This window comes from Marmota marmota, unplaced genomic scaffold (assembly GCF_001458135.2).
Source record: "Marmota marmota marmota unplaced genomic scaffold, marMar, whole genome shotgun sequence".
In the NCBI taxonomy this organism is placed as follows: domain Eukaryota; kingdom Metazoa; phylum Chordata; class Mammalia; order Rodentia; family Sciuridae; genus Marmota; species Marmota marmota.
This window is the reverse complement of record NW_025999949.1, coordinates 5,663,000-5,689,916: the sequence shown is the minus strand read 5'-3', so window position 1 is coordinate 5,689,916 and position 26,917 is coordinate 5,663,000. Positions and strand designations below refer to the sequence as shown.

Sequence of the window (26,917 nt, the reverse complement as noted above, 5' to 3'; positions counted from 1 at the left end):
CAGAGGAGGGTGAGTGTGGCAGACCTGGACCCCTCCTTATACCAGGAGGTATGTCAGCAGATAATATGTGCACTATAGAATGCTACTTCACTTCCACCTTCCACTCTCTGAGGTGTAGGTGCCATTTTCAATTTGGGCATGTGTTTTAAGGATGAAGGCACCGAGGTTCAGAAAGTTAAGTCATTTACCCCAGTTCACATGGCTGGAAAGGACAGAGCTGGGGTTCACAGCAGGGCTGTAGAGCTTATGGCTTCCCAAAAGGACAGGAGGGAGGGACTGCTGTAGCACAGGGGTTAAGGCTTGGTGTCTGGATCCAGTCCACCTGGGTTTGTAATCAACCCTCCACCTACTGCACTGTAACTCAGCTGAGCTACTCTGCCTTGGTTTGCTTTAATGTCCTCATCTGTGAAATGGGAATGATTATAATACCCAGATTCAAGGCTGCTCTGTGGAGTCAGGGACTTGAGATAAAGAAATTCTTTGCAACAGAGTCCTGCATTTTAAGCATCCCATAAACTCGGCTGTTATTACCTGTCTGCTCAAGTTAGTGGCTCTCTGGATGTCTGATGGTGGCAGATAGTTTGTCAGACTCTCCAGGATGGCTCTCCCTTCCCGCCTCAGCCAGGAGTTTGCCCAGAGGCATCCTTGGTGGAGAAGCTGAGTCAGGTTCACAGTTTGCATTTCTGCACCTTTTCAGCATCACCACCTGGGACTCTGAGCCTTGCGCCTACTTGGGGTGACCACAGTGACCACATTAGCTCCAGGGTCCTGTGAACTGACACCTCATCCTGCTCCCTAAAAGCATATGTCTTTTGGGTTGGGCTCAGCTCAAGCCATACGACTTTATTTCTAATTGGTACTCTGAGGCTGTGCTCCTGTCTCTGACAGAGGCTCCAGAATGATGCTCTATTTTAGGAGGGTCGATGACATGCTGAATTATGCCGCGGCTGTGGGAGATGATTAGCTGTCATCGGGTTCTCACCTGCGTGGAAAGCAGATAATTACCATAAAAATCCCAAGTGCTCTGGTGATCTTTGCAATAAGTGAAAACATAGCACTTTCATCCCTGAGAAGGGGTGCAGTGGCAAGGGAGAGGAAGGGCCAGCCTACTTGTATTTGATTTCTGTCCCTACCACTTACACACCAGGCGACTCCCAGAAAGTTGCTCAATCTCTATGGGCTCCATTTCCTCAGTGATTAAATGGAAAGAGCAATATGTGTTGTTGAGAGATTAAAAGAGGCAATGCACACGAATGTACTCAGAATACATCAGGTGCCTCTTCCTTGCCTTGAACTTGTTGGAACAGCCACCCATGTGTCCTTCCCTGTTATGGTTTAGATGTTTATGCAAGGAAGTTCACAGGTGAAATTATCCAATTGAAGAGCTTAACTGGGTGGTCACTACAGGCAGGTAGGATGTGGCTGGAGGAGGTGGGTCACTGGGGGTGTGCCTTTGGGTCTTATATTTCGTCCTTGATGAGCAGAGTTCTCTGTTTCCTGACTTTCTTGTCCTGAGCTGCTTTCTCCCTTCCGCTATGATGTTCTGCCTCACTTTGGGCCCAGAGCAGTGGAGTCAGCCATCTGTGGACTGAGACCTCTGGAACTGTGAGCACCAAATAAACTTTCCTCTTCTAAAAACTGTGCTTATCAGGTCTTTTGGTCCCAGCAACAAAAAAGCTGACCAAAACACATCCCCACAACTTTTTGGTCACGTTGTATTTTTGCCTTCCTTTCTGCTCTTTTAATTTTTTATTTGCTTTTCTCTGTCCCCGCCCTTTTCTCTCTCCCTTTCTGTCCTTACCTGATGAGTTTTCTTCATTGTGGCTTTCTCACATGTCAGGTTTTAGGTCTTACAACTACTCCCCCAAGAGCCTTGTGTTGTTGTCTTGTTTTGTTCTGTCTTTGCCACTGGAGACACTTGGAGCAGAAGAAAAGCAATCTCTTTTTGCAAAGGGGTAGACAGTACATTTTTAGCCTTTGTGGCCCAAAGGATCTCTGTTGATGACTCCAGGCCAAAGTTCTAGTGCAAAGGCTGCCATGGACAATATGTGAGTGAACGAGGGCGACTGTGTGCCAGTAAAACTCGATATACAAAATCAGGTTGTGGGCTGGATTTGTATTGTGGACCGAGGGCTATAGTGCCAACCCCTGTTTTAGAGATTTGAAGATTGTAGATGTAATCTCATTAAACCTCCAAGGTCAGCTCCTCTGATGGACAGACATCCTGAGATCCAGCTCACACCAAGACAATGAAGAAGACTTTGGGCCTTGATAGTTCTTTGTCTGTGTTTTTCCATAGCACAGTTTTCAAGTTTGGAAGAGTCTAAAGGAATTCCATTTAGACATTTAGATCCTAAGTGGCTCTATCAATTTAGAACTGACTGATAGCTCTTTTCCCTCATCATCCCCCACTAGCACTGGGTATTTAACCCAGGAGCACTTTATCACTGAGTTATATCCCAGATGTTTAACAATTTTATTTTGAGACAAGGACTTATTAAATTGCTCAAGCTAGCATCAAACTTGTGATCCTCCTGCCTCAGCCTCCCAAGTAGATGGAATTACAGGCAGGCACCACCATGCCCAGCTTGACAGATGGCTTTTTAGCAGTCAGCATTAGGTGAGACTTCCTAGCCATGGCAGTAATATACAACCATAGTGCTGGTACAGACCCTGTATCTAGGTTAAAACAGCTCTTTTTTTTTTTTTATCATTAAAGGGAAGTCTTCTTCACAGACCTAAGTTTAAGGTCTAGCTTTGCCATGTGCTGGTTATGTCCTACACAATTTAACCTCTTCCAGCCTTGGCTTTCTCATCCATAAAATAGGGATAATAATAATAATAATAATAAGTGCATACTAGAGGAATTAAATAAGATAATGCTTTAAATGCCTAGCACAGAGAACCCATAAATATTTTTACAGTTATTATAGGAAAATGCTTTTGGTGACTTTAAAGTTTCTGTGTGTCCCTTCACTTGTGACTTGGAAGTAGAGTCATGCAGGTCCACTTGCCTTTTCGCCTTCTCAGGAATGCTAGCAGCCAGTCTCAATTCTCAGGGCCCCAGGGCGAGAAGCTCTCTGACTCTTGCAGGGGCACAGCAGCCCATCTCTGGATGTCACACAGTCCTTCAGCTTCCTGGATTTCATGGTTGTCTGGCCTGGCCACATACTTTCCCTCTCCTTTCACTGTCATATCACACTCCCTGATTGTCAAGAAGTTATTTTCCAGTGTCAGACTACATCTCGTCTGCCAGCAATTATGCTTACCAACTCTCTTTATTTCAGTAGGGATGCAGGGAAAATAGGTCATCTTCTTCCTTTCAAAAAAAATGTTTAAAAGAGTAAAGTTTAGAAGCCCTCAGACCTTTCTGCCATCCAGCTTCTCTTTCACATCCCTTTAGTTGAGAGCTGCCTCTCTTCTCTCCTCATATTCCATTACTCCTCTTCCTTCCTAAAACCTGGAGTTAGAACTGAACATAATAAAGTACCTGGAGCATTCAGTATTTTCAGAAAGGGCATTGGGTAGATTTTACCCAACATATTCCTATGCAGAAAATCAACATCATTTTCTGCTTGACTAGTATCCATAGAGTCTATCAAGCAACATCATCTTATAATACATTTATAAGATTATATATAAATTTATAATAAAATATAATACCAAGCCCACTCACCACCCCAGAAAGTTATGTTGAACTCTTACCCATATTCCAGGCCCATAGCTTAGCTTTCCAAAAGCCAATAATCATCCCTTACCTGTGATCACCTACCTGCTTAGTATTCACAGGACATACCTCCTAGTATCATCCTAGCTTAGCTGATTCACATTCAATTCCTGTTCATTCAAGACACTAAATTATTTTTAGTTCCCCACTTTCTGAAAACTCATGTATAGAACATGCAATATTTATGTTCAGTAATAATCCAGAAATTTGCTAATAAGCTATTTTCAGATGAACAAATATGTATATAAAATACCTTCTATTTGCCAGTCCTTTGTGAGGCACATGGATGAAGGACATGGCACCTACCCCAAGGTCACCTCTGGTGTCTAAATCCAGTTTATCTAACCATGACCTACACCACCATCCATGACCTACATCACACAGCTCCAAGGACAAAATAGCCAGGTTACATGATCACTTTATTCCTTTTAGTCAATGTTTGGGCAGCATTTTTATGAACCTACACTAAATGTTTTGTCATCCATTGAGCACCAATAGAGTTCCAAGTTATTGTTCAATTTAGATTTAATAACGTGGCTGAAGCAATTCCCATTTTCTCTTCCATAGGAGGCGAGTGTAGAAGTCTGAATAGAGGGAGGAAGATTGATGGGTGCAGTAAGCAGCAACTTTGCTTAATAATGACAGTGTACTTGAAGTAGCACCAGTTAGCATTTCCAGAGATGTGGCTGCTGTGCTCTGCATTTATATAACTTGTCACGTCCAAGAAATCGACAGAAGAGGTAGTTTGAAATAGACAGTTGGAACACACATCACAAAAAATATCTCCTAGTGAGATCGAATTGAGAATGACTGGTCAATTTCAGTTTAAGGAATTTTTTTTAATAGCATCTTCAATGCTCTGCTGCAAAACAAAAAACTGACCAAGAAACACCAGGGAATAGAAAATCAAGTTGCCTCCTGTTTGTTTTCTGGGTATAAAGAATGTTTCATTAACTGGGTGCTCTTCCGGTGGCCCTCCGTTAAGCTTTAAAAAGACAGTATTGTCTAATGGTCGTACCAAAGCAAAAGGCTCAGGTGGAATCATAACTCACATTCAGACCTCAGCATATACCATAAATGAGTTGTTAATCTTTTTGTATCTCATTATCCTCCTTGATCACATAGGAATAATAATCATGCCTACCTCATATAATGTTGAGATTTAAGAATGAACTATTGCTTTCCTGTTGAATGTGCAGGCATCCATAACCTAATATAGAGAAATGAGGTAAATAAAGATGCTACTAATAGCCCTGAGATGATTCTATTAACTTTTTTTCTTTTTTCATTTTGGTTCTCATGGCAACTGGAACAAAAAAAAAAAACTGAGTTGGAAAGAATACAACAAATACCTAGTCGAGTCATTTCTCTGGGGTCAGGAAGACCCACATTGCTCGAAGAAATTCTCCTCCCCTCCACAGCCCTCTCTCTGAATGCACATGGAAGGTGTTGCAGTCTCCTTCTGGCTGAGTTTCAGTGATTTTCTCATCTATAAGCGCACATGGCTCTTTGATAGAAAGCTATTTGCAAAGGGACAAAATGTTTTTCTGCAGTTCTGACGTGAGTGGTATCAAAGATATTGACTAAGTTGGAAAATAGCTTAATGTTATCTTTGGGGCCTCTGCTTCCCTGTCAGCATCAGCGTTGGAGATGTGTGTATGCTATAATTGGGACTCAGTAAGACAACCGTGACACCCCTCTGCAGGGAGACGTGCCTGTGACGTGCCTGATACGGGCTCACAGTGAGCTTGACAAAGAGCAGCTTTTCCCTGGGGCAGAGTGACCATAGAGGATAGGCTTCCTGTGAATCTGCTAATGGGGAGTGGATGGTCCAGGGACCCCAGCTTCATTTACTGCACAGAATGGCTCTTACCACTCTGTGTTCTTCCTGTCACCACGGGGGGCAGGCCAGCATCCTAGCTATCCAGTCAGTGATTTCTCACGAATGCCTCTCTCCTCAACTGATTTGCATAGTGTTAGAACCAAAAAATATTTGATAATGAATCTTGCAGTTCTTCTTCATGTTTGCTTACAAATGGAATCAGAGCATCATTCCACATTTGCATCTATCCTGCTGGCAGATTTGTTGAAAAGATCCTCTGGCCTCTTTTACAATCACAGGCTTTTGGGACCCTACCCTGCCTCAGAGACTCCCATGAGCTCTTTTTCTTTTAATTAACACATGTTAATGGTACCTATTAATGGGGTTCAGTGTGATGTTTCCACTCATGTATATGGTGGGCACTGATCAAATCCAACCTCCCTTTTCCTACCCCACCTCACACCTCTCCCAATCTCTAGTCATCACTATTCTACCTTCAGGTCAACAGATTGTAGCTTCCACATATGAGACAGAACGGGTGGTACTTGTCTTTCTGTGTTTGGCTTGTTTCACTTGACACAATGTCCTCTAGCTCCACCATCCATTTTGCTTCAAATAACAATACTTCCTTCTTTTTATGGCTGAATAATACTCCATTGGGGGGGTGTGTAACATTTTCTTTATCCATTCATCTGTTGATGGGCACCTGGGATGGCTCCCTATATTGGAATTTGTGAATAGGGCCACAATAAACATGGGTATACATGGGCTCTTCATTAAGGGAATTATTTTCCAAAGGACAAAGTCTCCATGAGCCCAAATTTTGACTGCAAACCATAATAACTAACTTGTACTCACCTACGTAAAAACATAGTCTGGGGGAAGGCTCAGAGACCAAAGGCAATCACTGCTCTGCTTTGGAAGGCTGGAGCCCAAGAGAGCTCCAGGCAGCCTGCTCTGCATCCAGGGTTGCACCCTCCAGTTACTTACAATCCTCTCTGTCACTCTGCTGAAGATTCTGATTCCTGGGACGAGCACACAGTTGCCTATCTCTTTGTTAGGGAACAAGAGGACATGGAGTCCTCCTGTCAGATTATCCCCAAAGGAGGAAAGAAGTTTCTTAAAGGAAAATTGTGGTGCTGAGACCAGAGGAAGGGAGAACGGGTGCCGAGGGTGCAGTGCCTGCTAACCTGCATGCCCTAGGATGGGAGGGTGCGTGTGGCCTGCTCAAGAGCTCCAACGTGCTACTCACATGACAGCTTCTCCAGTCATCCCCCAGTGCTACTGAACCTTGTGGCAAGGATGAGTCATCCCTTCAGCTCAGTCTCCCGTGTCTTCAGCATTCAAAGCACAGTCCACTCATCGCATGACATGACATGAGGCCCACCCACCGGCTCTGCAGAGGAGGTTATATATGCCTGACCTTGGCCTTCACACTTGAACCTGGGTTACATCAGAGAGAGCCCCTTTGAGAACTTCAAACACCTGGAAGATGTTTCTTTACAGTGAAATAAAGATACAGGGAAAGTTTGGAAAAGGATGTCTATTCCCATGCGCTGCAGACAGGATCAAGAGGCACTGGCCAGCACTCACCTCTGTGCAGAGCCTCTTCAGGGATGATGCCTGGAGGGTGGTCAGGCTCACACTCCATATTCAAGAAAGGCCTCAGATTTATCCTTTGAGATGATCATAAAAAGATATTGGTGTGAAAGTCAAGGGAAAAAGATGTATCAGGCAGGATTCTTAGTTGTAGTAGATAGAAATCCACTCTAGACGATTAAACAAAAAATCTAGATAATTATCAAAAGATACTCAGTGGCTCACAGAATCTCCAGGCAGGCCGGAGGACCTCGCTGAGAGGTCATGCAGCTAGGACCAATGACCCAGGATAAAAGGGGCAGCAGAGAACACTGCTGCTGCCACTGGACACACATACCAGCAATGGCCTCACTGCTCAGGACCTAGATCTACTGCTAGAGCCTTGTCATAGCTGTCGCTCAACACAGGAGTTATCCCTCTCACCCTCACCAATGTGATTCCTGTGGCACCTGATTCTTGAGTCAGCAACTCACCACACAAATGGGCACCATTTTAGAAGCTCTGGTCTCATGCCTGGGAGTCTGTGAAGTCCTGTTCCTGGCTTCTGCCTTGGGGGCAATTCCCCAGGGGAAGTATCATCAAAGGAATGACAGATGTCCTTACAAAGATGTGTGACTTTGAACTTGTGTGCTTTCCATTAATGGATCACCTCTCTCATATTGCATTATGAATGAATAGATTTTAAACTATGCTTTGCAATAATTTTATAAATCACATGATGGTATCCATCATATTTTATGTTGAAAACTATCTACCAATTAAATATTGAATGTATCACAAGTTTTTTTTTAAACCTTCTTACAACAAGATCACATATAGCAATATTCTTAAAACATTGAAAGTAATTTTGACCTTTCAGAGATTCATTGGCTATTGAACTTGGGCAAGTTCTTAAACAGTTCCAGTCAGCATGATCATTGCTTAACTGGGGGAATAAAATCTAACTGTATACTTATTATGCTTATTATTATACATTTCCAAGTATTGCTAGGTATTGATGAACAAGTGTTTGTATAAATTGATAAGATACAACTAAGAATGATAATTATAAAATTTTACTAATTTCTTTATTACTAATTAACTTATACAGCCTCAGAAATGGTATGTTCCCAATAGAGCTTATATCCTGGATACTTACTTCCCATTTAATTTAGTGTTCTTTTGTCCCAGAGGACAGTGGAGGAATGAAATCAACTTGACCAATAGAAGGACAATCACGGGATCCTTTTATTTGATCACTTCATATTTATAAAGCACTTACTATGTGCTGAGGATCAAACCACCTGGTTTCTCTTTTTATTTTTATTTATTTATTTTTAGCATTTATCAATTTTTTTATTTTTTATTTTTTATACATGTATTTTGTATAAAGATGAGGGTCTCCTTCCACCATCCATGCTATTCCCTTTCTCCCTCCCTTTCTCTCCCACCCCTATTCCCTATCTAGAGGTAATCTTCCTCCCTTGCTCTCCCTCCCAACCCCATTTTGAGTCACCCCCCTTATATCAGAGAAGACATTCGGCATTTGTTTTTTTGGGATTGGCTAACTTCACTTAGCATAATCTTCTCTAATGCCATCCATTTCCCTGAAACATACCATGATCTTATTCTTTTTTATTGCTGAGTAATATTCCATTGTGTAATACATGCCACATTTTTTTTTTTTTTATCCATTCGTCCACTGAAGGACATCTAGGTTGGCTCCACAATTTAGCTATTGTGAATTGTGCTGCTATACTGGTTTCTCTTTTAAGTGTGCACCAAATAAGAAAAATGAGCCTGTTCAAGAGATCATTATAATACACTTGGACTGGGGCAGGGGTGGAGCTCAGTGATAGAGCATTTGTATGGTGTGTGTGAGGTTCTGAGTTCCATTCCTAGCACCAAAACCCCCAAACCAACCAAACAACAAAATTCCCCCCAAAACAATAAAACTTCTTGGATAATGCTAAACTGCAAAGGAAGAAATGTTCAGTTTCACCATGGTTCATCAGGGTTGGCTTCTGGGAACCAGGATTTTTTTAAAATAATTCATTCATAATAATTACACATATTCACAGGGTACACTGTGATGTATTGATGTGTGTACACACTGTGTAATGATTAAGTCAGTGTCACTGGCATGCCCATCACCTTCACTGCTTTGTGATGAGGACATAGGTTCTGGAGCAGAGTTTTAGGGAAGGGAGAGGAGAAAAGTGATGAGGGCATCCAGGGTAAAGAACTACACGTGCAAAGACTCAGCAGTGTGATGGTGCCTCAGAACAGGAGAAATACAGCTTTGGCTGGAAGGAAAAGTTGGGTGACAAATGACACCCTGTCAGACACCTTCCACTGTGAAAGTGGAGGCACATTCTTTTTGCTGCTGGTGATAATGCCTAGAATTTACATTTGGTGTTAATTTGACTTCATTTACATAATGCCTCAGTATAAAGAACCTCTAAGATGTTGTCTAATTGTTCTCTTCCTCTTGCTAACCCCAAGGCTGAGTTAGTCAAAGTAATGACCTTTATTTGGCGTGAGGCAGAGAAATCTAATTGGATATTTTGCTGCATCAACTTCATCCTAACATGGTAACTTAAGTCATAGAAACAGTAGAACAATAACTCTAAAGAGACTTTGATTCCTTTCATATTCATTTTTCCCAGTCCACAAAAGACTTTGTATATTTCCTTTTGGGTCTGTCCACAGGAGTATTTTCCTCATACTTGTGGTATGCATGTTCTCTGTGGCCTGTTTTTACTATATGCTATTAGGAGCTTATTGGACATTCTTGCTTCTATAAAAGTATTCTTAAAACTAGTCTTTCACAAATGCCTAATATTCCATTTATAGTAGTCACTGGAAATTCGTTATTCTTCAGTTTTCCAATAGTTTAGGCAATATTGTAATGGCAATCTTTGTGTATCCAGTTTTTTTCTTGTTAGATTATTTTTCTTAGATTCAGAAACTCCAAACTTAAGGTTTTCCACCCTGTTATTATACTTCAAATAACCATTTCAGCATGAATTTTTAATTCATTTTACTTTCTTCATATAGCAGCCTTACTAACGCATTAGTCCACACATTTCTATGTATCATTCTACGGTGCAAGCCTCAGAGTTCCTGCTGCTGTAACTATGAAGTGTAGGAGGACAGAGAGATAGTGGTGGCCATAAAAAGTCACTTTAACCTGAAGATCTGAATCCCCTCTCTATTGTTTCCTCAATTTATTGATGCACTTGAGTTTGCATCTTTTCATCTTTTATCACCAACTCACAATTCATCATAACTCATTCTAAGTATCTCTAAACATTTTCACTACCCTACTTTGGTGACTTATATTTGAATGATAATACCCTCCCTCCCACACAGTATTCAAAGCTTTGATTGTATTTGTGCTGTCTGCCTTCCTACTGCTCAGTGGTCTTTTAAACTTTTCATTATATGGGTAAGTTAGTTCCAAAATCCAGAAGCTCTTTGTTGCAGCCAGCCCTTAACATATGACCTAGAAAATTCACTCCTGGGTATTTACACCAGACAAGTCTTTACAGAAAGCACTTACCTGGATGTTTACAACAGCTCTATTCATATTTCCAGTTAAAATCTGGAAACAATCCAAGTGTCCTTTAGTGGGTGAATGATAACACAGTGCTGTGTGTCCATACAAAGCATACTACTCAACAACCAAAGAAAACACCATTGAAACACTCCGCAGTATGGATGAATCTCAGAGGAATTATGTGGAATGAAAGAAGTCAGTCTCAAAAGGTTGCATACCCTGTGGTTTTATTTATATGCAGTGATGGAGAACACATCACTGGTTGCAGGGAGCTAAAGGTTGGGGATGATGTGCTATAGAGGGATAGTAGGAATGTGTGTATACGAGTGTGTGTGTGGAGGGGGGTGTTGATGAAACTTTTATGTGTTCTAATGTGATTTAGCACAAGTCTATTGGCTATATGTCAACATTCATAGAACCATACACCAAAAAGTTATTTTATTACAAATTTAAAATTTTATTGGTGAAAATCCCAATTTCATCAAACTAGCCAAATGTCTTTGGATATTATCTAACCTCTAAATCTCAGCTTATATACCCACAAAATGTGGAAGCTACTCTGTACTTGAAGAGGTGTTATAAGGACAAAATAAGATGTTATGAGTTCTCTCCTTGACATACTAGAAGCGCCTGTTTTTCCTTTCTGTGGTAGATATTTCTCACTGGGAGCAGATTCTTTGTATTATTTTCATCCACACTTTCTAAAATAGTTATTTGGCTCTCAGGGGACAAATTGGAGCCATTGAGTGTTTCAAGCAGGAATGTGACATGATCTGACTTTCATTTTGAAAAGATTGTTGGAGCAGCTTTGTAGAGAAGGCAGAGGGGTAAAAGAGGAAACTAGGAGACCAGGAAGAGTGGCCAGGGAGACCCAAAGAGAAGCAGTGGTGACATGGCATTATGCAGGCACAGTGGATTATTTGGGGAGATATAGGAACAACAAGCTTGATGATGGCTTGAGGGTCAAGAAAAGATAGATGGCGGTGTCATTGACTGAGTGAGAGACTCAAGGGAGGTGCACACTCATGTGAGTGGGTTGTGGAGGGCATTGTCACATTAAGGTTGGAAACCAAGCATGCAGTTGGACCAGGCCAGTATAGTCCTGTCCATTTCAAGGTGTGCAGCACATGTCAGCAAGGGGTTCTCAGCCTTCCCTGGTCAGGGTTGGGAGCACTGAGGGCTGCTCTTCCTCAGGCTCAGCCTTGAGGATTTTAACAGAGTAATTCTCTTTATTCTCAAGAGGGATTGTAGAAATTCTACCAGAATTCAGATTATGCTCATACTTTTCACTGTTGCCAGATTTTCCCCCCTTTTCTATTTAATGAGATTTAAAGAAAGGAGGTATCCAGCATTTCCAAATACCCCAGCTTGGAAGTCATCAGTCATACTGTTCATAAGCTACTGAGATAAAGCAATCTCACCATGATCCATATCCAAGGAAATGAAATCAGCATATCCAAGAGACATCTGCACTCCCATGTGCATAGTGGAATACTATTCAGAAAAAAGCATTTCTATTATTTCTGGGAACCTGGAAGATAATACGTGAAGTGAAATAACCCAGGCACAGAAAGACAAATCGTACATGATCTTGCATATGGAATAAAAAAGTTGATCTCATAGAAGTAGAGAGTAGAATGGTGGTTATTAGGGGCCAGAGAAGTTGGGGAGGTATAAATTTCAGACAGAAAGAATAAATTCCAGTGCTCTATTTTACAACATGGTGACTATAATGTATAGTTGAAAAAGCAAGATAATGGACATGAAGCATTCTTACCACAACAATGATAACTACGTGAGGTTAACTCATTTGTTAATTAGCCAGACTAAGTAATTCCACAATGTTGACATACTTCAAAATATCATTTTGGCTATAGTAAATAATACAATTTTATCTGCCAATATAAAAAAAATAAAATAAGATACTGAGAATGAAGATGAATATACAGACATGACACAGAATATGCTGGATTATATTCTAAAACGTGGTTGACCCTGTCATCCTCAAATTTCCAATTTTGCCACAAACAAGGGGAAAATCAGGGTATGTTTTTTCCTCTGGGAAGAGAGGGATATGAATGGGACTTATGGAGGGGGTGGAGGAACCTCAACTGCATCTGCAGATAGCAAGGTACTGATCAGGTCAGTGTGTTCATCAGGCTCATCTGTGTTTAGAATGTCCTAGAATTAAAAAATGAAGCCAGGTGTGCCTGTAAGCCCAGCAACTCAGGAGGCTAGGGCAGGAGGATCACAAGTTTAAAGCTAGCTTCAGCAACTCAGTGAGACCCTGTGTCTAAATAAAATATATATTTTTAAAGGGCTGGGAATATGGCTCACTGTAAAAGCACCACTGGGTTCAATCCCTAGTATGGAGAGAGGGAGAGGGAGAGGGAGAGGGAGAGGGAGAGAGATATTCTTTAACATATGAAAAATAATTTTTAAATCTATACATGAAAGACAAGGTTCTTTTCCCACCCACCCCATTTTCATGGATCAATTTAAAGAGCAATCTCTTAGGTTTTTCTCTCAGAAAATGTAATTACTTTGAAATGAAATGTTAATGCTATGTTCTGTTCTTAAAGTCACTTGCTAACAGTGATGAAGCTATGGCTTAATGGAGTTGCTAAATTTTCTCCTAGGTCATTCTTCTTTCGTATTTTATATTCATCAAATGAGCTGGTGATGATCTGGAGTATTTTTTTTTTTTTAAACAAACACAGGACTATCTCAGCTAAGACTCATCACCAGGCTGTTGACTTCAACATCTTCGAGGGCATGGTTTGCCACGGGGTCCCCCTGGTGACCATTTCAAGGGGCAAAATGGTGTATGAAGCTGGAGTTCTCAATGTCACAGCAGGAGAAGGGAAGTTCATTCCACGCAAACCTTTCGCTGAGTATGTTTACCAACGAATCCAGCAACGAGACCAGGTGAGTCCTGCACAGTGGGCCAGGCCTGGGACGGACTGTTACCTGCTGTGGGTGTGGTTTGTGGTGATGGTGGCATTGTCACATCACACTGCTCTAACATATTCCTGGGGTGTTTGGGTTTATTTATATGAGAGATTACAGACAAATGCCAATTTTCAAAGGATCTTTGGATGGATGTGTTTTCCTTGGCAGACGAGTCTGTCGATTCAGGACTTTCTGATGGACAAGGTTGGATTTTTGTTTTTTTGGTTTTTTTCCAGGCAAGCTCAGTACATTTTGGGCAATTTAATCAGGATCCTCCAAGAAACAGACATTCAGATGGATAAAGGTGTGAGGGGGTTATTACACGAAACACCTGGGAAAGAAAATGGGCAGGAACTGGAAAGACATGCCCCAGAATGTAACTCAGGTCTGACCCCAGACAGGAAAGAAGAAAAGAAAGCAAGTGGAAGCATCCAGACCACCACACCGTCTAGCAAGGGTTGAGAGGGGCCCCTGGCAGCCCTACCCCACTGTGATCAGTCATTGACTGGGACAGCCGTGGGAGGTGTGGTCACAGGGCAGACTCTGATGACATTCAGTGCTGAGCAGTGGCCCCTTAAGGAATTGCTATCCCTTTAGTTGAGGATTTGCGAGTCACATTCTCCTGACCATCAGAGTAATGGAGTAGGTAGATAGTATAAATATGAATTCCATCTTCCCTTTCCATTTCCTAGCTGTGAGGCCAAGAGCAAGTTTCCTTATCATCCTTGGGGTCAGATCCCTTATCTGGAAAATGAAAATAACATTTCTCCCTAACAAATTGTGACAATGGTGGAACCAGCGTGGATAAGATTAACCAGACTCGGATAAGAGTTTTTTTTTAAATGTAAGGTACATCCATTTAAGGCACATAGTAGGAGGTCAATAAATGCTAGTTCTGTTTCTTAATCTATAGCAAAGGCCCAAAGTTTATAATAATGCTGCATTATAAGAGATACTTGTTTTATTTATTTTTTTTTCATGGTCTTTAAATTCTACTTTTAAAATAACTCTCCAATTTGTTTCCTCCGAGTATATATACAACCAGCTGCAGTCTATACATTTTACTACACATTTTCATCAGTTTAGTAAAATGGCCTTCTAAATCTGTTTTGCTTATATAGTTTTAACTCTAAGCACTGTCTATACTAAACCCACACCAGCCTTCTTAAATGTGTTTCTTTTTTTTTTTTTTAATTTTTTATTGTGGGTTGTTCAAAACATTACAAATTTCTTGACATATCCTATTCCACACTTTGATTCAAGTGGGTTATGAACTCCCACCTTCACCCCATACACAGATTGCAGAATCACATCAGTTACACATCCATTGATTTACATATTGCCATACTAGTGTCTGTTGTGCTCCGCTGCCTTTCCCATCCTCCACCCNTCACTTTTGTGCATGGCGAGAGAAAGGGATTCAGTTTCATTTTATTGCATATGGATTTCCAGTTTTCCCAGCACTTGTTTTATTATTAATATTATTTATCTTGGCTTTTCACACATTTTTTTAGTGTGTACAGAGTCTTTAAAAATTTTAAGTTTTACTATACTAAATATTTGTAATGTATTTGAATATTTAAAATCAAAAATCCATTTCTGGGTTTGGAGGTGGGGGTGGAGCCACCCTGTACCCTTAATCTCATATGGCATAGGTTAGAGCTGAATGGCTGGGCCCTGAGAATGTTCTGGTTTTCTCCCAGAAGGCTTTGCTCATGTTCCTTGCCTGGCATATAGACTTTGTGACCTGTGGATTTATTCTAAAACTTATTTCTCTTCTTTCCAGTTTTCAAATGTAGGTTTTCTTTTCCAAAGTTCTCCATCTGTTCTTTGATTCATTTCACTTAGATCTTTTAGTCTCTTTGATTTCTCCTCTAATGTCTTGTGCAATTTTTTTTTAACTTGTGGATTCTCAGAATCCGTTACCCAAGATTCCTGCATTAAAAAAAAAAAATGCTTCCTAAGGTAAACCATTGCTCTAGAATGCTTTAAATTCACAGGAATACCACAATTCTTTATATATATCGTATTTCAGTCAAAACAGATAGTTTAAGATTACAGTTCATTTTGCTGTGGGGTTAATTTATAAGTGTGTTGACACTGACAGGTGACAGGTGGGTGGTAACTGTAAGAGTCCCAGGTGTTTTTGAACATTTGTGTGGTAAAGAACAGCAGCACTAAAGCTTAATGGCTGCTTCCTGGATTCAAGGCATTCTTCTAAGGGCTCTGTTACTGTGAAAGCCCTGTGAAGGAATGAGATATTATTTCTCTCATTTTAAAAATTAGAAAACTGAAACTTCAAGAAATTAAGAAACTTGTTCATGTCACACATCAGGTACTTGACAGGGCAGGACATAAACCCTGGTTATTCACCTTTAGAAATTGCATACCTAAGCAATCAATTATATTGTAAAATATAAAAATTGAGTTCAATGAGGTACTGAGAGATAAATGGCTCAGTATTAATTTGCAAAAGAGTCTTAGTTGCAGCCATGATGGCAGCTAGTTTATTCATAGGTCTGTAGCAGTAACTCGGTAGAGGCATGGAAGGGTAGACTTTGGAAATCACAAGAAGGTAGAATCAATAGAACCAGGTGATAATATGACACTTGAAATGGATCTGAAGTAGGGCTGCTCCTGATGGTCAGTTCTGGTTGGTCACCAGCAGGGACACTAGACAAACAGGGACTCCCTGATAGACTGTATTTAAATGACTAACTTGAGACAAGTTCTTCCCGGGATAGCAAAAATGGTTTGGACAGAAGAGGTCACCAGATGACTGGTTTCAACTGTTCTCCTTTTCAAATTGCTTTCTGTTTTGTTGGCAGAATTAATGTCCACTTCATATTTTATGTATTGACTACCAATTGTATGAATTATTTTAATTTCTTAATATTTTCTTCTGATATCCATCTCTTAGGCATTAAGAGCATTGTTATTTTGAGAATAACAATAGATGATAATTTTCATTGTTATCACATGTTGTTCTGAGAACTTACTATCTACCAAGAACTGCATTAGGTGATTTGTAGTCATTATTTTACTTAATGTGGACATTCACGTGAAGGATATTATCATTCTCAGTTTACAGAACAGAAAACTGAGCCTCAGCAAAATTAAACAACTTCCCCTGGGTTAAGAAATAAGTCAACTTAAGAGCCAGGATTTGTGATATTTTCACTCTACCACAGGATCTCTGTAGAGACAAGAAAAGAGAAAAAATGATCATGAACCCCAAACCATGAGGGAATGCATGATTTAAAAAGATGTTGGGGGGAAAATGCCAAAATGAGTAAAATAAAATTCAGTTTGGGAATTACGTGATGGCATTTCAGACCCCTTTCCAGTTTAGTGAAGATGATTATAGAGTAAAAATATTACACTAAAGTTAAGAAAACGATTTGTCACAAACGCTAGATTTTAAATTCGCATGAGGTTATCAGAGCTCTTTGTTTTGTGCAGCTCAGAGGTAGAATGTTTGCTTAGCATGCACAAAGCCCTGGTTTCAATCCCCAGTGTCTAGATAAATAACTTAAATAAATAAAATTAAAATACTCATATTTCTTTGTGAGTAAAGGTTAAGAATTTGAAGGCAAGCAGGAAGGGACCATAAGATTTCTCCTGCTTGCCTGTTACACCCCCTCACCCTCCACCCCACTCACAGCTTCTTATCCTTTCCATGCTGATGCTTGGTACAGAGTAGCTTTTGACAAATTAATAAACAAAACACTAAGAGGAACAAAGGCAATAGCTTCAGAAGGACATAGAAGGAACTTTAAATAAATTAACCCAGAGATTGCCTCCTGCACCATCCCAACGAGTGGGGTTATCTGTAAGCTTGATTTTTTTCCACGATTGTATTTCTGAGTAAAACTTACCATCATTCCACTTTGCCACTTTCACTGTTTTTGAATGTTGTGAGGCATTTCAAAGGAAAGAAGAGACATTTTTCCTCAATTCATCAGCTTTGGGGAATTATTATTTATTTTAAAACTTAGCTAATCCATAAGGGAAAATTTTAAAATCAAAAGACAAGACATCAGACTTTATTTTATAAATATAACACAATAAAACATTTCAATATTATATAAAAAGTCACTTAAGGAGCAGCGCTGTAGGGAAGAGAAAGAAAAGGGGGAAAAATAAGTAACAACAACTTAGATATTCCAAGAGATTTCCTGAAAGAACAAAATTATGTACTGTTGATTCTTTACCAAGAGCGTATAGCTCTTTCAATTCGAACATATATTTCTGAAAGCTTTGTGTATTTAGTGTTATAATTTTCATCAAAATTTGAAAAGATGGACTTTCTTTAAGTTATCGATTAAGTCATCTTTTTTCTCCTTTTCAGTAATAAGCAACTTTGTCCTTTTCTGTAAAATACAAGGCATGCTGCATTTTAGAGAGAAATAGGAGTAGCTTCTCAGAGTAATAGATGGTTTCAGAGTACTGCTGCCAAAGCTTTTAAACTGGGTTGTATCTTTGCAACGATAAGCATAATTTGCCTTTCTAGATAAGATAAAATTGAGTGGATGGCTGACTTGGTCCTTGAAATGGGTATTTTCCATTTCTGAAATAATAGTTTGTCAATGTCTTTCTCAAGGTAAGTAGCTCAGAGAAAGTAATTTAAGATATGTCATCAACTGCCGTATAGACCCAATTTTCTCAGATTGATAGATAATAATAATAAAAGGCAATACATATGCTAGATCTGGCTCCTTTTGGCTCACAAAAGACACTTGAATTCACCTCTGCCCAAGCCCTCATTCAGGGATGTCACTGTGGTAGCTTGAAATCAAACATGGTAGGAGTATTTACACCACAGAAATAGGCAAGTGCTACAAATTAGGATTTTAAGGATGGTGATAAAAAGAAGAGTCTACTGATTGTTCATATTTACCAGCACACTACTGTATCATAGGACACTTTCTAAGTACATGTTGAGCATCCCTAATCTAAAAATCTAAAAAACTCAAATACTCCAAAATCTAAAACTTTTGAAAATTGACAAATGCATTGAAGTATCTCAGATTTTCAGACAAGGAGTACTCAACCAGTAAAGTTTATGCAAACATTCCAAAGTCAAAAAACAAACAAACAAAAACCCCAAAACTCCAAACTCTAAACCACTTCTGGGCCCAAGCATTTTGATGTGGGACACTCAGCTTATAACTCTTTTCATGCTTTAATCTAATAATTAAACATTCTTTCTGTAAATATTTGTTGATCATCAGTCAAGTGTCAGTATAGGTTAATTTTCACAACCACCTGGGAATAGCAGTTGTTCTATTTTATAGATTAAGCTTTTGAGGCTCACAGAGGTCACTTAGCTGGGTTGGAGGCTCAGGTCTAAACCAGTCCCTTCAATGTCTAGCACTACAGCACATTAATCATGAAGTTTAATCCCTACTCAAATGAATAGCCACCCACCTCCCACCCTCAGCGTAGGGTCCCCCATTCTCCCCACTGCACGAAGGGATCATTTGCCCTTCAGCTGGAAAACTTAACAGAGCAACCAGCCCCGAAGTAAGAGGGCCTAGCTTTGTTGCATTGTCCTTGAGAAAGAGCTCCCAGGATATTTTAAGGATTACATGGAGACATTCAGTGGATGCTAAAACATTAGCAAAATGCACACATTTCTATTGTTATAGATCATCTCTATGGAGCCTAAGGGCTACTCAAGTTCTACTGGTGCACAGAGCCCTAGATAGCTCAGTTCAGTGTATACCACAGTTCTCTAAATTCACCAGGTCATTCTCAGGGACTCAGTGTTCATTTGAGCTGTTTGATGTTGATCCAGTGTCTGCTGTTTGGTATTTGGAACTTCTTTTGTCTTTATGTATATTTTTGTATCTTAACCTCTCTGGGCAGCATCGCATCCGTAACTGTCTTGGGGCCTGAGAACTATTCTTTACTGATCTCTCTGGTTTCAGAAAATCTAACATCCCAGCACTCCATTCTTGGCAGACAGTATAGTTAAAATCTTCATCAATTCAGAGCTTCCTCTTCCCCTGATCAGCTTAACCAAAAAGCATTTCTGCAATTATGCAAATATAATGATGATTGCAATTAATGTTTATACCGCATATGATGTAATTCTCATTTTTGTCTTTCTATTAACTTGTCACAGTGACAATTGTCATTAAATCTTATGAACTCAAATTGAACTCTCTGTTAAAGTGACTCATCAGCATCCTGTCCTGTGAGATGCATCTGTGCTCTGTATCACCCAGGATAGGGCTGTACCTCTCAGGGCTGTACCTTTGAGCCATTTTACTTGATTGTAAGACCATCAAGATGGAAACCATTGCTGCCACTGATCTAATCTTGACCAGCAAGTATTGGGGGAAAATGATGCAACTCAGATTATCCTCAAATATATGTTCTCAGGGCATTTTAGTGTCTTGAGATGCTCCTTGCACAAGTTGCCAAATAATTGTCAGTAATGTTACCTTCCAGTGATTCTGTTGTCCAGCAGTATATGAAAAATTCTGAGGAATCCTACATTCAAGCAGTCTCACTTCATTTAACAAACATTCATCCAGCACCAGGCACCATCTGGGGGCTAGTGATACCAGCATCAATCAGACAGCAGCCCCAATCCCAAAGGGTTTATCTTCTACTTGTTCCAGCTCTGGGTTCCTTGTGCTTAAATCCTAGTTCTGCTTGACACACTTTTATACTTCTTCACGGTAGTCAGTTGGCCACTTGAATAGAGGAATCTGAACATGAGGAGAGATCAAGGCTGGAGATAAATTTGGGAGTCATGGCACATAGATTTAAAACCACAAGTCTGGAGCCATCAGGGAGGCTGTGCTAGATAGAGACAAAAGGAGGCTTAAGATAGAGATCTCGGTCCACCAACCTTCAGAGATTGAGGAGAAAAGAAATCAGAAAAGGAGCCTGAGATAGCTGCCCAGAGAGTCAGGAAGATCATCAGGAAAACAGGGAGACTCAGAAGGCAAGAGAAGAAACCTGCTTCCTTTGTTCAACCCATACCACTCAAATTCTTTGTTCTGATCTCTCTTGAGTATTTTATGCTGCATAAAAGTCCTCTAAGGATTAGCTGTGCTTTCAGCCTCTAATGGGGCTGCAGTATACATGACCACTCTACTCATCTGAGATACCAGGAAAAGAAACCCATTTTATTTTTAACCCTATCACTAGTACAGTTTCTGAGAATTGAACACTGGTTGCACCATAGACCAGGGTCCATATCAAGCCAGGTACTGCACACTTCAGATAGAGAGTTGCCACTTCAGTAGACAGAAGTTGCCATTGTCACTAGACAGAAGTATTAAGACTAGCTTTCCTAAGAGTGGTGGGTTAGGTCTACCTAGAAAACAAATGTGCAACTGAGCTTCTGAACAACGGTAGTGATGGTTTAAGATTCTGCAGAGTGACTGCCACCACTTTTCCATTTTGTCACAGTGGATATATATTGAGGTTCTAAAATATATAGAGAGTGCCATGCCTGAGGCAAGAGATGGTGCAGAGAGGAATAAGATGCACATCTAGTCAATACAGGGCCTATGCAGCCCACCCCTAAGGAGAAGAAAATAGTAAAAGGTTGAAATTGCTTGGAGCCATAAGAATGGAACCTAAATTGTCTTTTTTAATAGATAAAAAAATATCTATTAAAGTGAAATATTGTGTAATGTGGAACAACAAAAGACTACTGAGAGAAGATTGGTTTGTTTCTGAGGTGGCAGCAGGCACAGGCAGGCATGGTCACACCTTAAGGTCATTCTGGAAGGATGACTGTTCCCACCTGGAGCCTCAGAAGCAGATGAACAGTGAAACTATGCAGATAAGATCAATCAGGTCACAGACATATGATGATCAGTGTCACCTGGGGACCAGCCAGGCTGCATGCTGCTTGATGGCATTATCAGGGCAGTGACTGGGCAGCCAAAAAGCAGTTCTTAGAAAACCAAGTGACCTGAGACCTTTCCACAAGGCTTTTCTGGCCAGCAAGAGAGTAAAGCCTAGAAAGCAGGTACACAGTGAAGCACAACAAAGGAGTGAGAGGGAAACTGAGCCAGCCCAGGCCAGGACTCCTCAGGCACAGAAGAAAGAAAGCTTAACTGAGCATTGAACATTGGTTCCACCATCGTCCCCTCCAAAAACCCTTCCACCCATATTTATTGGAGACATATTATGGAAGAATAGAGCAATACATTGGCCCCCTGTCTACTGGGGGAGACAGAAAGGTAAATAAATCATTATAGAAAATTATAGTATGCAAGCTAGTGGATGTGACAGAGAGGGCTTACTAGTCTGATGACTACCTGGGCTGAGGTATAAAAGCAAAGTCAGAGATACTTAGGTAACAAGGATAGTGGGCATCCCAGCCCGTGCCAAGCCCTGGCCCTGACACAAAGATTTTAGGAAGGATTCTTATTTGCCTGGTTAGGGACATGCACTATCCTGGGGCTTGCAGATTTAAGGTCAGGGGAAGCAATCCTCTAAGGGACTGACCAGATTATAGAACAGACCTGCCCCTAAATGAGGACAGGCCTACACTAGATGGCTCCACCTGAACCAATGGTGTCACAGTCCAATCCCAGTGAGCCCAAGACAGACAGAAAAGCAGCAACTGAAAACTTCAAGTAGGAGAGCTTCAGGAGCTGCTGTACAAAGAGGGAGACGGAGCCGGAGTTGAGGAGGGGCCCACAGCACAGAGTAGGTGGCACAAATATCTGCCCAGGGGTACACCATGCAGAAAGTCTGATGACTGAAGTGAAATAAACCATGGGTATCGAGTGTAAATACCAAGAGGAAGAGAGAAAGGCAAGACCCTCTAGGAGGTAGGCAAGAGGGTGTTGAAGGAAGGTGAAAAGAAATCTTGGTTTCCTGGCATGGTCCTGGATCATGCTTGTTAATGATGTTAGGTAGCCTTTCCACTCTCAGTCCTTCTTTGGATGATAAATTCTATGGTCACTCTAGGTTGAAGGGATATACCATGAAGTGTAGCTTAGGAAGTAAAGGCAGGAGAGAAAGAAGCACTAGGCAAAGAGAAAGAGAGTGGTGGGTTAGGGTTAGGTAAGTTTAAGGTTTCAGATGTGCCTTGGCTCTCGGTGACCTCAGTGTCCAGGACTAGGTGGCAGAAATGGGAAGCTGGCACTTTATTTCCAGGCACCTTGAGATACCAATAGGATTGAGGTGAAGCCAATGGTTGAGTGGATAATGAGCCAAAATGGAGGTCCAGCCAACATCGGGGCAGACACAGTAAGGGGACCAAGGCTTGACCTGGTGCTCAGTGTGTGCTGCAAGTTCCAGGGCTGTGGGAGCTCACTCCACCTTGCTCTTTGTAGTATTCTCTGTGGAAAAATAGGTGAGGCTGTGGGCGCTCAGTAATTATCCGTTGAATGAAGGAAATGCTTGTATCTCAAGTATCTGAGGGATGAGTTTTATTTACCAAATTTAGTGAATGAGCGTGTAAATTCAGAGGCATTAAATGACTTGTGAGTTCCCTACAATGAATTAATAGCAAAGGGAGAATTCAAACTTAGATCTTACTCCAAAGCCCACATTGTTGATAACTTCAGTATATTGGTTTGGATGATCAAAATGAGACCCATAATGGCTTATTATGTGTTTGTGTTTGTGTACATTATTTATTAAGAGCTTTGTGTCAGTCAGCTTTCTGTCACTGAGACAAAATACATGAGAAAGACAACTTATAGAAGGGAAGACTCGTTTTGGCTCACAGTTTCAGAGCCATGGTCAGCTGGCTCCATTGTTTCTGGGCAGTTTCTGTGATGAGGCAGAACATCATGGTGGAAGGACATAGTGGAGCAAAGCTGCTCACCTTATGGACGCCGGGAAGCAGAGAGACAGCAGGGGGGCAGGAGAACTGGGGACATGATATGTCCCTAAAGACCTACTGCCTTCACCTAGGTCCCAACTCCTATTGTTTGCACCACCGCCCAATAGTACATTCAAATTATGAATCTATCAATAGATTAGACTATTGATGAGGCCAAAACCCTCGTGGTCCAATCACTTTCTAAAAGCCCTACCTTTGAACACTGCTGCTTTGGGGACCAGGCCTTCAACACATGACCCTTGGGGGACATTCCGGATCCAAAGCTTATCTGTGTCAGGCATTATTCCAAATGTTTCTCTTATATTTAATCCTGTCAACATTTTAATCCTCACAACAACCCTATAATGCAGGTGCTGTTTTTAGCCCCAGTTCACAGCTACAGGAACTGGAACACCGTGCTGAGTAACTGCCCAGGCAATCTGGTTCCAGAGCCCGTGCCATTAATCACTGACATTCGCTGCCTCTTGACTTGTCAGAGAAGTTGCGTACATATTTACAAACAGCATGATTTAGTTACTTCTCCTGAATTCCTTTGTTTATAAAGTCCAGATTTTGAAACTGTGTTCAAGCACTAAATTAACTCCAGCTGAACCCAGCTGAGGGTTCCGCTGTGTCATTGGCCACCAAAGAGGTGAGATTCTGCAGAAAGCCTGTTACACACAGAGGCAGACAGGACCAGGAAACACACACCAGCAAGTTGCTGTGATTGATCAAAATGCTCAGCCCTAGGAGAGGGACAGATGGCTAGGACTGAAACTAGAAGAAAAGGTGGAATCTCGGGAAGGACTATAGGAGATGGGACTTGGACGAGGTGAAGCTGTGGCAGAAGCCCAGATGGCACATTCCCTGAGCCTTCCTCTGATTAACACTGACAAAGAAAGAACAATCCAGAGACCCAAGGGTCCTAGGAAACCCCAGGAGAGGGCAAGAGGCTGGTACCCGATAAGTTCACAAGATTCTGTTTTGCTCTCACAATTCACAAAGGAAGCATGTCTGTAACTTTGAAGTCAATAAACCAAAAGAGGGAAATGAAATATGTTCTCTTTCAGACTTGCACACCTGTGCCGGTGGAGCGAGAACCCTATAAGGGAGAGGTCAGCAAATTGAAACCCAGAGACTCCACAGTGGGGACAAGGAAGCAGGACCACCCCTGATTTGGTGCTGTGAGTAATGAAGAGTGGGCGGAGAAAGTATTCCTGTGTGACAATCAGCATATAAATGTCAGCATGTGAAATTGGCCTCTCTCCCTTCACAAGCCTTTAAAGAGTCCAAGGTCAAAGGCTTCAAAGTGATGAAAAATGCAAGGACAGTTAAGCTAAGAAGAGACTGATAAGAGACCTGTTGGTGTAGAACAGTGAGATGAGCCTTCGGGATTAAAGAAGGTCTTGAGGGTAATGGCAAGGAACATTCCCCAGAGAATCTACCACAAGTAAGAAGCAGTGGGTCGGAAGCATACAGAGGGCCCTGTTACTGCACTACTTACAACAAGGAGTATCATTTCATGGTCAAAATTTATAAACCAATTAGAACTTTATATGGAACAATGAATCTTTGTATGGTAAATTCCACTGGGTTCTAGAATTTAGAATGCATGAAAAATGAATGTTGTTTTCAGGAATGTAATTTTCAGAAAAATTATTTGATAGTATTTGATGCACTTTTTTCCATGCTTAATTTTTGGAATATAGACACGATCATTTTTGAAAAGATGTTTGAGTGCTTCATCAGGTGCCCCTCATTCTTTTTGACACACATATATTTCTGTCTTGGAGCACCTGTGATCACATCCTTGTCAATGTTTTTTCTCCTTAATTGTTTTCTAATCCTGTTCTGTCATATCCCTATTTAACAACAGTGGCCTTGTTATGATTTTAGAATCTCTCTACCATCACTTTTACTGACTTCATCAAATAAATGCATTTTTCCAGTTTTGTAATTTCACTAGGTTCTGAAACTTTTAAAAATTTATTTCATGATATGTTTTCAGATACTTCAGCATGTACCAATCTGCAAGAGACTTTAACCTAGGGTTGACCTGATGGATAGGGCCAGAGGTTTGTGCTAATCAGGGGCTCTGCTTGACAAAGGTCTGGTTTTCTATGTGCTCAGGCATTGCACATAGTCATATTTTGGCAGCCTGTGCTTCCCTACAAAACCCCCATGGCTGCAGGGATGTGGATGATGAATCCTTGAATAACCAAGCCCTCTGTCCCACATGCTGTGCATGTTGTCAATCTTGAACTTTTTCTAGCCCCAAGTTTCAGTGTTTTTATTGTTTCTACATTACTGAAATTATTCTTCCAATTCAATAAGATCGTATTAAAAGATTCAGAAGAAGATTAGCAAGGGATGGAAATGCTACTGAAAACTATCACATGCTATGAACTGCATTTGTAGGAGCGGGCTTAGTGTTTACTTTGATTGGAGTGTTTCTTGGGGTTAGCTTGAATTCTGCCTCTCTTTGTGGGGGAGAATGCTACACTGAGTTGCTTTTATTCTCTTCAAAGGTAAAATCAGAGGAAAGGATGCTGTGCTCCCCTCACAGCCACACGTCCTCAGCCCGTGGAGACCCAGGCCTTATTTCAACTCCCCAAGATCCTTTAGGAAAAATAATCGCTCTGGGCCTCTTTGATTTTCTTTCAACAGCAATTGCTGTCTTCCTTACTATGCCATTGTTGTTGCCTAAGATTGAAGATATAAATGAATATTATTGTGTTGGAAAGTCTGTCTGAAAATTCATTGATGATGCTTTAAAATTTTTGTTTGCACTAGATTTCTTTGAATTTGAAAACATCACTTTCTTGTTTAACAGATTTTTTTTTTCATTTTAGTGGCTACATTTGTTTTGAAACTGCACTGCGATTTTACATTTTATTGGAATTAATAAACGTTGAGATCTTCATTTGATATTCTGTTATCTGAATTATGTGTGTCTCCTTCTAACTAGTGGAACAGGGACTGTGGGGGTGGTTTTGATTCAAGACTGTGATTTCCGGTGTGCCATCTGCTTCAGCGACTCCCAATAATCAGGCCCTTGACAGAGTGTATGTAATCACATCAGGTGCTCAACCTTAGGGTCAATCCAAGGCAATTATCCAATCACACTGATGACTTGAGGATTTGAAGGATTCAATGGAATCAGCAAGGCTGAGAGATGCTGGGTTGACACTTTTTTCCCATGTACTTCCGGTCTGTACTGTGATCCCTCTGTGTTTGCAGAGAATCAGAGCTGCTTCTCCTGGGTAACTAGGTCAAGAGGGATGTTTAAAACATGGAGTAAACTCAGGGTAATTAGGCAGTTCTTGTGGGTTCCCCTAACATACCCACTTAAATCAGGGGTGGGTATTTGCTCATGTGGGTTTAACCAAGGGTAGTGGGAAATTGTACTCACCTGCCATTTGTTTTGAGCGCATGATAAAAAAGGTTGAAGAGCTACACCTCAAG

The 26,917-nt window shown here is 40.9% G+C and overlaps 1 protein-coding gene across 3 annotated transcripts in view; it reads left to right on the top strand.

Annotated features, from left to right (window-relative positions):
• The window catches only part of Dpys (dihydropyrimidinase), a 75,288-nt gene extending 48,908 nt beyond the window's left edge, over window positions 1-26,380 (top strand). Inside the window, exons 8-10 of one of the 3 annotated variants that reach the window (XM_015486364.1) lie at window positions 13,410-13,617; window positions 24,523-24,636; window positions 26,305-26,380. In XM_015486364.1, coding sequence (XP_015341850.1) covers window positions 13,410-13,617; window positions 24,523-24,627 — 313 coding nt within the window. In that variant the 3' untranslated portion in view covers window positions 24,628-24,636; window positions 26,305-26,380. Of the gene's footprint in view, window positions 1-13,409; window positions 13,618-24,522 lie in introns of all 3 variants that reach the window. The other 2 variants (XM_015486363.1, XM_015486362.1) reach the window with 2 other exon arrangements.
• Window positions 26,381-26,917: the final 537 nt, after the last annotated feature.